General features: G+C 46.4%; 1 protein-coding gene across 4 annotated transcripts in view; it reads left to right on the plus strand.

Moving 5' to 3' along the window:
* Nucleotides 1-12,975, plus strand: part of PIGQ (phosphatidylinositol glycan anchor biosynthesis class Q) — a 32,835-nt gene extending 19,860 nt beyond the window's left edge. For 2 of the 4 annotated variants that reach the window (XM_076350711.1, XM_076350710.1), the window contains exons 7-11: nt 1,270-1,381; nt 3,266-3,346; nt 4,350-4,464; nt 8,316-8,377; nt 12,743-12,975. In XM_076350711.1, coding sequence (XP_076206826.1) covers nt 1,270-1,381; nt 3,266-3,346; nt 4,350-4,464; nt 8,316-8,377; nt 12,743-12,895 — 523 coding nt within the window. In that variant the 3' untranslated portion in view covers nt 12,896-12,975. Of the gene's footprint in view, nt 1-1,269; nt 1,382-3,265; nt 3,347-4,349; nt 4,465-8,315; nt 8,378-8,459; nt 8,513-11,974; nt 12,340-12,742 lie in introns of those variants that run through there. The other 2 variants (XM_076350712.1, XM_076350713.1) reach the window with 2 other exon arrangements.
* The last annotated feature ends 2,157 nt before the right edge of the window (nt 12,976-15,132 follow it).

Genomic DNA, 15,132 nt, shown 5'->3' on the forward strand with positions numbered 1-15,132 from the left:
CAGCCAGGGAAGGTGGGGCAGGTGCTACAGCAGGAACACCCGCTTGGTGCCACGTCAGGGTGCGTGGGGAGTGTGTGGCCTTAGTCAGAGCCACGGGGCAGGTATGTACCAGCAACCTGGAGGAGTTGTCCTGGGCACTCTCCTGCCTAGGGATTAGTGCACCGAGCTGTGCCTGCCAGTCTGGGGGCACCCTGCCAATTCCTTGAAGCAGTTGGTGTTCCTCAAACCAGATTCTTCTCTTGGATAAGACTCCTTGCCTCTGCTTTCACAACACTACCTTGAAATCTGAGCAGCCTCTGCGCCTTAACTAGGCTGGTTAACCAGTCTGGCTTTTGTAGCTCAGGCTTTCTCAGGGTCTGTTCTGCCCCACAGATTGGCTGTGTCCCCCTTCTTTACATCCCTGTATGTTGGACGCTGCTGCCCAGGGCTCTTTGTGCCTCTTCTCCATCCCAGGGGCTGTTTCTTCCTCTATGTTATTCCATAGAGGTGTCTATTTCCCACCCCTTATCGCCCCAAGCTTCTCGCACTGTTGCCATTTTTCTGGGAGGGAAGTAGCTCCAAGTGTCATAGCACCAAGTTACGAAAGCCTGAGGAAAGGATGCAGCAGGGGTGCCACCAGCCATTTAGTTGATCTCTTCCCACCCTTAATGGATGTTTGAAGCTGTGGTTTACTAAAGAAGGTGCAGGGGCTCCAGTCCTCTCCCCTGCCTCTCTGTGCTGCGAAGGCAAAATTGAATTGTATTGACTCAAGTGTAAGGGGTAAGACCTTGGCCACTCCTGACGTGGAAGGGGTGTGAAGCAAGGGGAACAGAGCAGATCTAAACTGGAGAGACAGAGGTGAGCTCAGGGGAATAAGCTTGCTGCTTCTTTTGCCGCAGAAAAGGCGGTGGCATGGGGCTGGCCATTTGCTGCTGCTCATAAGGGCCACCCTCCAGCATCACTTGCCACTTCCCATATGCCAGCCTCTTCATCAACAGGAGCAGAAATCAAGAGCCTTGCCGCAGCCCCGGGCCATGGCATGGCCATTGCCCTCCAGTGGTCCAGAGCTGTCTGCGGTAGCCTGCTTTGCCCGTGCCACAGGCCAGCCCGAATACAGTTGACTGAGCAATTAGTATTTTATCTGCGTCATTCTCAGGCTGATTTCTTTTGCTGCCCTGAGTTCTGTGGCGTCGGTAAGTGAGTGGGTGCAGGGGTGTAATGATGACAGCTGTTTTGTGTTGAAGCTCAGGAACTCGCAGCTCTGATGCACAGCGTCTTCTCTTTGCTCAGGCTCTACTGCCTGAAGATTTACGGCCTGTCATCTCTCTGGCGCTTGTTCCGTGGGAAGAAGTGGAATGTCCTCCGGCAGCGGGTGGATTCCTGCTCCTATGACTTGGACCAGGTAGTGCTGCAGCACCCGGGGCTCGCTGCAGGACGCTGCCCACGGGCAATACGATTCTATCCTGCTTCGACTAATACTGAGACAGAAGCCACGGGAGGCTTTGTGGTGCCCAGAACAAGCGCCTGCCTGGCACTCTGCATCCGTGGCTCTTCGAACAAATGCTCGGACTCTGCTGCTCTGCAGCACCCCTTCACTTCTCTGCATGTTCAGGGGGCCTAATTCTGGCAAGCGCTGAGCACCTGCAAGGCACCCTGGTGAACTCTGATGGGTGCTGCAGATGCTCGCAGCTCCTGGAGCATGGGAGTGGGTATGGGGGAGGGAGGCAATTTAAGAAGTGGTGCCCAGCAGTGTTGCCACAGTAACAGACGTGCCAGCGTTTCTATTAAAAGGCCCTGTTTCATTCACGCTGGGCTGGAGCCTGGCCCACACGTTCTCACTCAGGCAGCAGAGGCAGTTTTTTGTCAAACGCTGTAGCCTCTTTTTCTGAAATGCCATGCAAAAGTTCAGCAGAGCCTGAACTGCTCCACGCTGGCAGTTGCAAACATCACTAAAATAATAGAATAATATTTGGTAACTTCCAGGGCCAGTGCCTCTCTCTCCATTGCAACAGAGAACCTTGAGCTTCTTACATCCCAGCGGAGGAGCTATTTTTCTCTTTCTTTGGTGATGGAAAAGTAAGAGCCTCCGTGCCAGGAAGGCCGTTTGCGTCAGGGCTCAGTCCCTGTGTGCTTTGAGGAGAATTGGTTTGGCACTTCAGGCTTCGTCCTGCTGCTCCGGAGGCCAGTGGGAATTATGTCGTTGGCCTGGGTGGGAAGAGACATTCAAAGCAGACCTTAAAAGACTTTTGGAGATGTTAAGCAACGGCAGTGGAGTGACAGAGGAGGGGAGAAACAACTGCTGTGAAGAGAATGGGTTGGGTTATGGTCTATTTCTGGTTATGTGCATAAAGCTGGGATGTTGATCCACCTCTGTGACAGGACTGGGTTATTTTCTCTCATAATATACCACGGCCATGATCTCTTTTTGCAGAAATGGCAGTGCCCTGTGTTCCTGTGGCCTCTCTGTTCTGGAAGTGGTGACTGAAAATGGAAGAGTCAGATCCCTATTTGTCATAAATCTGCATTTCTCCCAGTTGGAATTAGTTAGACTTACGCCAGCTGGGCTGGCCCAGAATAAAAATAACTTTTTCTGTGGGCAGTGGAGCTAATGACACCTGCTTTCCTATGGATTTTTGTCCTTCATCCTCTGAATATTGCTCCCCCCGCCCCAGTAACTCCAGCTTCTTTCTCTTTCCCAGTTTCCCACTGAGCAAGAGGCAGAAGTTCTGTGGCTGGACTGACCAGCTGACTGCTGCTGCTGGGAATGTCTATTAACCAAATTTTGTCAGCTTTTCCCCAGCTGCTTGTTCTGCTAAAACAAGGAGGAACAAAAATACCTCTCAATTCTCTACAAAATTCCCTACCAAATTTCTACTTCTTTGTACCCTTCCACCTTTTCCTGGTAAAAACTGACCAAGGGCTTTAAAACTTGCAGGGGTAGGGGGTGGACAAACAGCATGATCATGTAAGTCTTGTTTCATAAGGAAGCTGGCCGGAAATAGGAGATCTTGGCTATTGTCTATAAAGGAAAAATTGCTGTCAGGATCCAGCTTATTTGTCTTTCCAAACATAGTCCTATTATAGGGAGCTTTCTAAAAAGGCCCAGTGAGAAAAACAGTACTGAAAATATTCAAGGTAACAGCATTATTCACACAGGGAGTAAAAAAAAAACCACGTTAAGGAGTCTTGTGAACTTCCATTGTCTCACAGTTTCCTATTTTATTTTTATTTTATTTTATTTTGCCATTGCTCTGCTAATGATTGTTTGTGTTTCTTTTTCCCCTAGTTATTTATTGGAACTTTGCTATTTACAATCCTGCTGTTCCTCCTGCCTACCACTGCACTGTATTATTTGGTTTTCACCCTGGTAAGATTTAACCCTTGAAGCTAGTCATATACTGTCTTCTGAGATATTAAAAAAGGTTTCCTGGTCATTTACTGTCATCCGCAAAGAAAATATAAGACTTGTCTAAGTGTCCCAGGAAGGGTTCTCACACAGCCCATGTAGGCCAAGCAAGCGGAATTCAGGATATGTGTTTGTGTTTCTCCAAAGGGAATTCCCAGCAAATCCCAGTCAGCAGGACAAGCTGTTCCCCTCTCTTTCACTTGGAAGTCATTTTTTATCTTTCCATCCCACGTCTGGGGTGACGGCCCTTCTAGTTTGATCTAGAACTTGTTTTTTTCAGGAAATTAACTTGCTGCGTTAAATGCTTTCAGGCAGGCTTTGCTCTGAGGGTTGGACTTCTTTATTTTTCTTTTCTTCCCCCAGTATGACCAGTCGTCTCTGAGGCCTGCCTGGAGCAAAATTTTCCGCAGACAGTGGCCATCACATGGTTTCAACATCTTTTTTGAGCCCTCTCTTTTCAGATGAGCTTGACAGCAAAAATAAATGCAGTCTGACAAAAAGAGGTGCTTTAATCAGGGGACAGAAAACACGGAGCAGGAAGCTCATTTCTGACTGCTTTGTTCTTGCTTAGATGCTCTACATGCAGTTTCTTCAGGCAGAAATAAGCTACTTCAGCTCACTGTTGGAGAGAGAAAAATTTACATTCACTGATACACAGTGATGGAGTTTACTAGAAATGGAAGCCTGAATTCTCCCTTTTAGACTGCGACTGTTGAAAGTGGAATAGCTCTCATGTCCTTGCAGGTCACGGCCTCTACAACTGTAGGGGCTTCATTTCGGTTACACCCTTAAGCTAAGATTGTCAAGGAACCTCAGACAGGGTCTGGATGCCCAGCACTTCTAGACATCAAACCCGCTTTGGGAGGCTTTAGCTTAGCACATGACAATGCCAGATTGCAGATCAGCTCATGAATTTGCATCTCCTGTTTCTCCGAGATTTTCTTATTAAACTGTTTCTCTGTAGCTCCGTTTGCTGGTGGTGATTGTGCAAGGCCTGATACACTTGCTAGTTGACCTGATTGACTCTCTGCCTCTTTACTCAATCATCCTTCGGCTCTGCAGGTCCTACAGACTCGCAGGTAAGTCCTTCAGGACTGCACATGCAGAAGTTCAAGGATTTTGCATTATGCATTTAATTTTGATGCGATGGGTAGCTTCTGAATAGAAAGATGCAGCAGGGGCAGGAAAGAACCTAAGGCTCGAGTCACGCAGTCGTCCGTACCGTTAACCAATTACTGCAGGATGAGGATGTTAATGGAAAGGAACTTGGTGCTGAAGCAGAATCAGAAGCACCTTTACAAAGCCTGTGGCAACTACAAGTGACATCCAAACAAGCACCTTCTAAATAAGTTCATCTTTTGATTCCCGTTCTAGTGTACCAGGTCAGGTAAAACTTCTGAGAGTTAAACAAGCTGTTAACCTTGGGGGTTTGGGCTCTGAAACAAGCCAAATTACAAAAATTACAAAAATACTCGGAACGTCTGCTGTTTCAAAGGGCTGGATCTACAGTGGCTGTAGATGCTTCAGCATCAATGAAGCTGCTTCAGTTCTGTGCTGACTTGACTAACGGAAGTCCTGAGCAGAGGTGTTTGGATTAATTTCAGAGCTCTGGGCAGATTTCAGATAATCGTTCTCTTTTTTGAGACTAATCTGTCACCATTTTGAAACTAGTCATTGTTTTTCCACTTTTGGTAACCATCAGCTATGGTTGCTGTCAGAGTAAAGGGTCATTCTGAAATGGGTTTAACTGTCAACAGCTATGGTTAATCTAGTTAAAATCAAGCAGATCTAAATTATTATATCCCATCCATTTAAAGAGCGTGCAGCAGGAATTTTAAATACAAGAAGGAGCTTGATCATCGCTAAACGAAGGCTAGTCATCAAATGCAAAGGAAGCTTGAGGCAACCGATAACAGCTTTGTCTGTTGGAGCAGCGCCAGGCTCGATTTTTGGGAAGGTAAAGCTGAGCCATGTTACCAACTCAGTTGCTTTTCCGTGTGTGCCTTCAGCAGGTTCCTATGAATTTCCTGGCAGAAGCCCTTCAGGGCTGTCTTTGGAGAACAGGAGATGCTGCTGAAGAAAACTGACCCAGTAAACAGCAGGTCATAGGGTAGAAGGAAATCTTGTTGCCACTGAGAGACAAGGCCATATATTCCCATCAGTCTTAGGTTACTTCTCCTCAGTTTTGTTTAGTCAGCTACCTTCTGCAGGGTAATAAGCCTCCACCCAGGCAGAGGATTGTCTTCTCAGTTGAGTTTGTTACCTGACTTACTTTCTTTGTTGGCTATTTGTTTGCTCCTCTTAAACATTTTAAGAAAGAGAACACTGCAGTGCCATGCTGCCTGCGAGATGAAGAGGCATCTCTGAGAATTTCTGCAGCCTGTGTTCCTGCCCCAGCACAAAAACACGTCATTGGAGTGGTAACAGATGGAGCAGTTGAATCCAATTCAAAGGACTATAGGGAGTACACATCACTTGATGTCCTCACTGCTTAGGTTTTGCCTCCCTTTCAGACTCAGATCTTGGATAAGACATCCTCTGGCATATATTACGGCAGCTAATTTTACAGGCACCATAAAGATGGCTCTACCAACGTGAATGGATAGCTGTTCCTGTCGGCAAGGGTTTAGTGCAGTGGTTAAGTTCAATTCAGTTCAGTCGTGGCATCTGGCCTCCAAGTTTGTCGACTCAGTTTCTGAATTGACAAAGTATTGTATCGGTGAAGCCTGGGCCAGGATAGATGAACGATCCTTCCACACACCAGAAACAAAATCCATATTTTCTTTCCACATATCAGAAGTGAAATACTTCAGACTTTAAAAAGCCTTTTGCAAATATATCAAAGCTGGTGTCCTCTCTGCAAGAGTTCTGTCCGCCCAGTGTGAGCTCGAGGGATACCACCTTGGTTGGGATGGGTACACCGTGCTGTTGATTTAGAGTGTGAAGTGAAGCGTAGCAGTGAGGTTCAGGGGTCTCGGACTCTGCCCACGCCCAAGTTACCAACGTACTGTTTGATTGTGCACAGGTCAGTTCATTTTCTCTGTACTTCTCTTTCCCTCTTGCCCAATACGTAGATATTCACATCACAAACTTTGGGGCAAGTTTTGTCATGATTCTGTAGGACCTGTCATGGTGGTGTCTCCATGATTACTGGAATACAAACAAGCAGTGAGCTTGCTCTAGTGAGCTGTCATGTGAAACCAAGCAAATGGGTTTGTGTCCCGACCTCTCTTGTGTCATCGATGATGCCGGTGTACACAGAAAGCAGAACCCTGAGCTCTGGAGTTGGCTGGCAATCACAGAATAGTTTAGGGTTCTCCTCTTCTAGAGTGATCTGCAGTAGACCGAGCCTTCCTGCTTCTTCTGTGAAATGAATTGCTTAGGCCCCTGAGCATTGTAGTAATCTATAGGTCATTCTAAAATAAATTTGTAGCCTTTTTGTGCATATATTTTCTTAGAAGTTTAAGACTCTTGAACAATTAAATAATCTAGTTAAGAGATTGTTGGCTTGCAGCTGTGGAAGGGAAGTGTGTGGCCATGACCTACAGAAACGGCATTTTCTGGTCTAATAGACCGTTCCTAGGATAAGGCTCCAGAGTGCTCGACCATGTACCTGAAACTTGAGTGCCACTTGTTTCTGTCTCTCTCTGACAAATTGCCTGCCTGAAAAGCAGTTCCTGGAATGGTTTAGACACTTCCTCGTAGCCAAAACTCAATGAATCATATTGAACACTTTTTGTCATCCAGCACGTTTGCTTATTGAGACCCCGGGTACTCAAAGATCTTTCTGAAGCCATTGGGGAAGCCCATGTTTCAATATAACCCAGCCAAACACAGATAAATCCTTCCTGTCTTATACAAAAAAGGCTTTAGGATTTGGGGAGACACTTTAAACCAGAGCTGTCCGCTAGACAAGAGCGTTCTCTCCCAGACGGAGTAAACTGTAATTTTAAATAATTCAAATTACTTCAAAGAGAAAATGTTTTGGTTTTTTAAATGTGTAAGAGTCACATAGATACTATAGTGATGGGGCTTACACAGATGAAGAGTTTTATTTCTGTTTGTACTCCTCAGTCACTGTTTGATCTGTGGCAGATCACTTCATTACGTTTGCCTCATCTTCTTACCTGTAGAAAGGAATAATAGGGGCACACTTGGCTGGTACAGGTTTGCAGAAGATGGATTGGTTTTATTTCTGTGAAGTGATTCGAGATCTTTCACAGAAAAATGCCTCTCTAGTCCTAGTTGTTACCTTTGTTTGAAACATTGCATTAAATGTTCATGTGCAGTATGTCACCAGTGGAATCCAAAATCTTTCCTATTTATCTTTAAAGTATTGGGAATGTAGCAAGTCCAAGAGGAAATATAAAAGTGGCAGGTGTGATGGGGTTAGTAGTGTGTTAAAAACATATGAATGCTGGGATTAATAGGCAGCGATTGCTTTGAAATGTCTTTAATGCCTCCAGGCCAGCCGCTTTCCTCCCTTAGTCTGAAAGAGGGAGAGATTTGCACACGTGCTGTATCCACATGAGCACAAGTTAAAGGTGAGTTCTCTGCCTGCTGTTAACGTGGAGTTCCCATTCTGATGGAAGTTTGGGAAAAGAGAAAGACTTTTCCAGTCCCATTGTCACCATCAGGCCTGGCTGCCTGATTTCTAGGGTTTGTACTTTCTTTAGGACTGCGTTTTCAAGCTGGAAGTCAGAGGGCTGCTTTTAATGGAGCTAAGAGAAGTGCATCGTTTGTCATTACGCTTAAAACCACTATAGAGAGAATCTGTGCTTCTTGTTGAAAATGTGTAAGGGTTCATAAATCAAGAAAGGTTGAAGACTCCATTTCTAGGAAATCGGTGCTCAGCCAACAGAGCTGAACAGCAAACGGCACGGGCTTTTCTCCAGCATGGATTTGGTTTCCTTGTTCTGTTTCTTTTCAGCTGGTGTGAAGTTCAGAGTCCTTGAGCAGCAGGATGGAAAACCTCTTCGACTCCTTATGCAGGTAAGCCACTTGTGCCCTCCGTGACATCTTCTGCTGCAGGCTTCGCCTCAGACTGACCCCAAGGTCCTTCTCTCTTCTGTAGCAGTTCTGAGACTGGTCCCACTGAAAGGCCCCACTTGAAAAATTTCAGCTGTGAAATGCTGAAACAAGGGAAATACATTTCACATTGCAATGACTGGCTGCTGCTTTCTCTTCCTTTTAATACCCTGCTTGAGTCCTCCATTTAGAGAAAACACAGTGTCTTGTATGGTATGAAATGAAATGTGAAAGATGGGAGAAACGTGGAGCTCTGTTACTTCTGAAATTAAGACTTCACGTCATTATCACCTCGCTTCCTGGCTCTGTGCAGCTTCACCTTAATAATTGCTGAACACCGAGAGAAGCAAAAGGTGGCAGCTAAACCATCCAGAATGACAGACAGTGAAGGGCTTGTAAAAGGTCTTCCCTCCAGACGTGCTGAAAAGCCTTAGCTGCTCCACGATGCCGGCAGGATGCGTGCGTGGGCGAGACGAGAGGGGAAGGGCCTCCTGTTACTCCTGAGTTGCTCTGGCAAGGTGCATTGAAAAAGGTTACCTGTGCTTTTGTAACCTCGCATTTCCATGCTCTGTCGTCAGAGATACTAAAGGAATTTTTTTTTCTGAAAAGAAATGATGTGATGGTAGCAGTGAGGTTCTCATTACGCTTTCAGGAGTGATTGTGAAATTTCCATTTCCTGACTTTGCGGGAGTACTGCCATATCACAGGGGCGCTTCTCTTGCTCTTGACATCCTAGGAGGACAGTCTGCAAGTAGCGTGTAGAATTTATAAAAGACACTTGGGCGCTGCAGGGGTGTGTGGGAAGAAATTAACTGCGGCTTTCCAGTTCTTTTGCTTTTTCCATCACCAGTCCAGCCCCAGCCCTGTTTCAGCAGAGATCAGATTAGCACGGAACCAGCACACCAGCTAGCAGCAATTCGAAAGGGAATCCCTTCAACAGATGTCTTCTAGGGCAAAACTAGCATTTCCTAAGCATGCTGTCTACCCAGTTCCTGTGTTTCAGTAGGGTAGTGGTGTAAGAACCAAAATCTGTCATTCTCCGTGGCCAGAACACTCCATAAAAAGGAAACCGAACACCAAAGATGAGGCACAGGAGCTGCTGAGCAGAGAGTTTGGCATCAGTGTGTTTGTGAGATGAGATGGATAGCTTCTCCAGAGGAAAAAGATCATGACTTGGAGAGCAAAGGCAGTGAGTCATATGAATACGATGAATTTTCCTTGGACCGCTGCAGAAAGATCCTTCTGCTATCTAGAATATAGCATAAGTCATCATATCAAGAGGTGGAAGTGCTTTAGTGGATTCTCTCTTGGCCTTCTGTTCAAATAACAATGAGCAGAGAGTCAGTAAAGGCACTTTTTTGCTCTCTTTGTGCTGGTGGAAATGAAAAATGGGCTTGTGTCAGAAATCCTGCTGAATATATCACTTTCTGATAGGTCTTTTGAGAGGACAATCTAAAAAGCCTATTTTTAAGTCACATGCTAAAATTCTTATTTATGGTACATGATGATGTTCCTTTCTAGAAATTTCACAGTGGCTTGGTCCCCTCCCCGTATGGTAGCCCTCCAGAGCCGTGCTTGATGGAAGTAAGGCTGTATGCATGTAACTATGCCCAAAACAATTCAAGCTATAGCTGACTGATACATTCACAGCTATCCTTTGGGGTGCTGGTAATGGATTAGAAATCAATAATGCTGGTTTTGAGCATTCACACTCGGCTTGCAGTTCAGCCGAGTGATTATTTTTTATTTTTAAGATAGTGTCACTGGAATGCAAAGACCAGACACAGGCAGGCGGAGGGTGGGGGATGATATTTCCATTCCAAATGCTCCTTAATTTTCTCCAGGAAGTCTTGCATAGTTCAGTGTTTTCATTAGTGTTTAAAATCATTTATTTTGGTGTATGAGAAGAAATATTTCTGACAGTGTGGCTCAGCTGAACTGATAGCCCAGTGAGAAGACACGATGAGTTTGATTCATCTGTATACCTTCTGCTAGAAGTGTCATCTTCCACAGCAATTGCTTTGAAAAGGGTTAAGCAAAAGAGGAAGGGAGAAGGGAACAGCTCAATTATGAAACAAAGGATATATATTAGGGTATATTATAGCTTTGGACTACAGAAATTGCATAAAAGGAACTCATATTGCCACTTCCCTAATAAACGGTTGCTTTTGTTTTGCTTGTTTCCATTTGTAATGGGAGAGGCAGACGCATATATTGCGCTGGGCATAAAACCATCGCTTGTTATTTCTCAGTAAGCAAGTGTTACCGCTCGGTATCACCACTCTGCCTAGGGATGATTTTCAGCGAGAAATGTTGTGTCCAAACCTTCCAGCCCACGTAGCTAATAGTCAGAGGAACATACACTGTGTATCTCCCTTGTGTAGCAGCAGTTCCTATCCTCCCCCAGCGTGTTTTCACTTAAAATATACTGGTTTGCCTACAGCTGAGGAAATAGGCAGAAATAGTTACTCAGGTTTTACTGTTGTTTGTTTTGGGGGCAGGTTTCTTTGGTCTTTTTTTTTTTTAATTATTTTTTCTTTTTTTTTTTTTGGCTCACTGTCTATGACCGCAATGCGGTGAGGTTGGCTGTAGTCATGCAGAATGCCCCATAAATGCTGTGGTCGATCCTTGGCCTGTAGGCTGTAGAATGGGTTCGAAGTATGAGCCGCATGAGTTTGGGTTAGACATACCTCAGGTGGTACGAGCGCCGCTCTTCCGTTTCTGGTACAAATGTTCGTTTTGATCGCATTCGGAACTAGCCTCCTGTGAATCTGTCTGGGACCCATTTAATGTCTGCTAAAGAGTCAGTGTCCCGCAGCCGGACCGCGCTGGGTCCAGCTGTTCTTTGGCTTCCCTCAGCCTGCGCGAGCTGCTGCCCTGGCCTTTTTCCTAAACTTCATAGGGATGCTTCTGTGTACAGGCATTTTCTCCTTCTGCTTCAGCAATGGTGTATTTTGAAACTAATTTGACAAAGGTCTCCAGGATTAATTCTAATGAACTCTTTGCTTTATCACCCTTTCCCAGAGCTCCATCTCTGTAGGCGCCCTGAGTTCATCCTCCCCCTCTCCATGACCACCAGACAGCTGAAGCAAACTGGTGGTACGGGCAAACCCCCAGAAAACTGGTTGCTCTTCAGTGGACAAAAGAAATATTCAGCTTTTGACAAAGTAGTGACTGTCTGTGTGGTTTTTGCTGTCTCTCTTTCCTTTTTGTGGCTGGATTTTCTACTGTGAATTATAGTCTCCTTTCACGCAGCTGCTTGGTTGGACCCTTTCACTAGAGGAGGATGTCCTTCCATTTCTCCCCACTGTCCAAGCTTCCTCTAGCTCTGTAAGTCTCCTCACCTTGGCATCTCTCATGGTCTGTTTTCTGAGATCCACCGTTTCTGTGTAATCTGTTTACTCTTTTGGAGACAACCTATTGCTGTGCATCCTTCTCATGCATCAGATCTTGGCCAGACTGGATCAATCCTCTGGACTTCCCCTATCTCTCTACCCTGAAATGCTTCACTGGAATGAGATTTTTCCAAGGTCTAATGTGCTTCTGTCGCCCCTTGTCCAGCTAACATGTCTGTCTGCCTCCCCCACCTTCCAAAAGACCAATACGGCAACTTTGTGACCACCATCAGAGGCCACGAGCTTTCGTAGGCAGAGACTCCAGACGTGGTCATTCTTGGGAGGGTGATTGAAATCAAACTGAAAAAGATGAACTCAGCCAAGGAGACTTAATTTAAAATGGTAATGAGCAGCCCTGGCATTGTGGCATTGTGTGGTATGCATCCTGTTCTGCTAGGACTCGATTCCACTGGGTGGATATCAGGTGATACCAGGTTTAGCTTAAAGCATAGCTGTGGGCTGAGAGCCTAGCACATTAAAGCAGTAGGCCCGTAAAAGATACGGCTTAACTGGCACATTATAGGGGAGTTCCCAAGAGTCGTAGTGCACCCCCAACAGAGTACTGCTGTCTGCGGTGGGAGGCCCCCGTCTCTCCAGCCACTGCAACCTCCTGACGCAACGAGGCGACAGTTCCACACCCTTGTGTAATGAGCATCACTCTCAAATCCTGCTGGTGTTTGCGTCTGCTGCTCTGCTTGAAAATGATTCTAATAATACTCCTTGCCAAGCTCGATTTGTTAATGTTTTGGGATGTTGTAGAAGGCTAAACAGCTTTAGCTAGCCAGAGAGGGATTTTGGCGCTTTGTGAGTAGCAGTATTGATGTTTTAACAGAGGCCAGTGCCATGCAAAAGTTGCACTTGCCCTCCTCAGCTGCCTGTGTTTCTTACTACAACATGTTTTCATTGCTGCTATCCCTCCTTCTTCTCCTCATAGATCAACCCGCTATCATATGGCAGCGTGGTACAGACGTACAGGCTGCCGACCTACAGCTGTTACCCTAAGGATTCCTGGACATCTCTCTGCAAGAAGCTGTTCCTTGGAGAGCTAATCTACCCTTGGAAACACAAAGGAGAGAAGCAGGACTAAAGACAGCAAAAGAGCTTGAAAGACTTGGTCAGAAAAACATATTGAATCCTAATGCTTTTGGACCAAAGGCATCTCAGAGCCAGCAACTGCTGGATCCCTTTAATTAGATTTTGGTAACATGGGAGGGGCTGAATTTTTAAAGGCAAGTATTTTTAAACATTATTTTTCAACTTTCCTCTTCCCCTACACTGTGTTTGTGTAATACGCTAATGATTATTTTCGAAGCAAAAGGTTAAACGCATCAGTGCCTCATGGAACCAGCATTTAGTGTCATCGAGGAAGTACCTCCCGAATGGTTTGATGTTGCATATATCCTTCCATGTAAGCTCACAGGGCCGTATTAAAACAGTCCTTCGGGTGGTTCAAAGCCACAATGCTGAAGTGCGTTCTGCCAAAGGGTATTTTGGACCTTTTATGCTTCGGCCTTCAAGCCAGCTGATCAAAACCAAGATGAAGGATCAGCTTGTAGAGTCATACACTGAAAACTGTACAGCGGGGTTGTCTGGGTTCATAGGATATTTATTCTCTTCCTTTTGGGTGGGCTTGGATTCGCCCCCACTGCAGCACCAGAGGGGAGGTTAAGCATAGAAGCAGCGGGGCTGGAGGCCCAGAAACACAGACCGCTGTACGTTTGTGCCTATATGGTCTCATCTACATTTTTTTCAAAAGCAAATCGTGTTTTGGGGAGAGCTGAGCCCTGAGCTGACACCAGAACTGAAGTGCAGAGCGCACAGCCCCAGACCCCAGACTGCTCAGGTTTACATGGCAGCGAGCCATGGTAGCTGAGAGCTCTGGGCTCTGCCAAGGCTCAGGGCTTCTTCGCTTAGTCGCAGCGTAAGGCAAACGTAGCTTTGCCGAGTCCAGCTCCGGCTGGTGTGTCTGCCAGAGGACTGCAGCAGCCCGGCTTGTTACGCAGCTCCTCCAGCTCAGGGAAGCGTGTGCTGCGCTCCCTTACAGGGTCAGTACATCCCCCTGTTTTCTCAGGGCCCAGGTGAGAGCCTCGTCATGTGGTGCCTCATCATCTTTTGCACTTTCTGATAAGCAAGGAGCTTTTAAAGTTATCTCAGATAGGAGGCATTTAAAGCCACTTCTTTCCCTGAAACTGTAGACATGTTTTTTTTAGGAGAGTTTTCCTGCTTTGGATACTACCTCCACAGTGCAGCAGTGCTCAGCTTTTTGGGTGTCCCGGTCTGAATGTGTGCCCATATTGATGCCAGTCTTCTATTCCTTGTCTTGGGGAGAGTCCCTCTGTGCACAAGAGTGTGATGTCCCGCTGAGTACTTTGTTGTTGTGTAGACATTTACATGCAATCGTTACCCAAAAGTATGCTTTCTCCAGGTCTGCTAGCTCCTCTTGCCCCAGCCGAAACAAGGATGTGGTATCACTGTACCCTGCTGCCACTTTGCGCGCCCGAAGCGACTGCATTAACTGGCAGGTGGGAGGTGTGCTGGATCATGCCCTCTTTTCCTCTGTCTGTTCAAGGAACCAAGGATGGAGGAGGAAGAGGAGGATGTGTTGTGGCTGCATTGCTCAGCCCTTCTCTGGAAGGCTGCCTGCATATTCTGGTAGGAGTAGGTGGAGGCGAGGCAAGGAGCCACGGCAAGGTGCCCTGGGCTTTAGTAGCCTTCAGTCAGCACCTCCGCTGGCAGGGTAAGAGTTTCCTACACCAGCCCCATGTCTCATCCGTGTACTTGAAGCTGTCACAGAAGAGAAGGGGTTACGGCCCCAGGAATGTAGGCTGCTTTAAGACGTCCCTGGCCAGATATATTTGGTTTGTCTGTAGCTGCTAAAGCCTCTTGTGGTGCAGCCACTGCCTTTTCAGTTGTAGCTTGATCAGGAGAAAATGAAGCTCTGTAGGCAGGTGCTTGGTCCAGACATTCCTTAGCAGGCAAACACAGGAGCTGCCAAGGTCTTAGGGTTTTCTTAAGGACATCATGAAGGGAGGCAGTATTACATGGGCACTGCTACCCAAAGAGGATGTCCTGTTACCTCGATCCAGGGAAGAAGGGCGCATCACTGAAGAAAGCCAGCGTGGCAAAAGCCCCCCCCCCCCCGTCTGCCACCGCAGGCTCTGGGTGGGACATCACTGGCTGCAGAAACTGGAGAGATCTTTGTTGTTCTTTAATGGTCAGTGCTTAAAACATAGGCATTCTTCTCTTGGAATATCGATGCCCAAGTATTTCTCTCTACTCCAGGTGTGAATAACTCCAGGTTGTGATCCATTTAGTGGATGAATG

The sequence above is a fragment of the Aptenodytes patagonicus genome, chromosome 13 (genome assembly GCF_965638725.1).
Source record: "Aptenodytes patagonicus chromosome 13, bAptPat1.pri.cur, whole genome shotgun sequence".
In the NCBI taxonomy this organism is placed as follows: domain Eukaryota; kingdom Metazoa; phylum Chordata; class Aves; order Sphenisciformes; family Spheniscidae; genus Aptenodytes; species Aptenodytes patagonicus.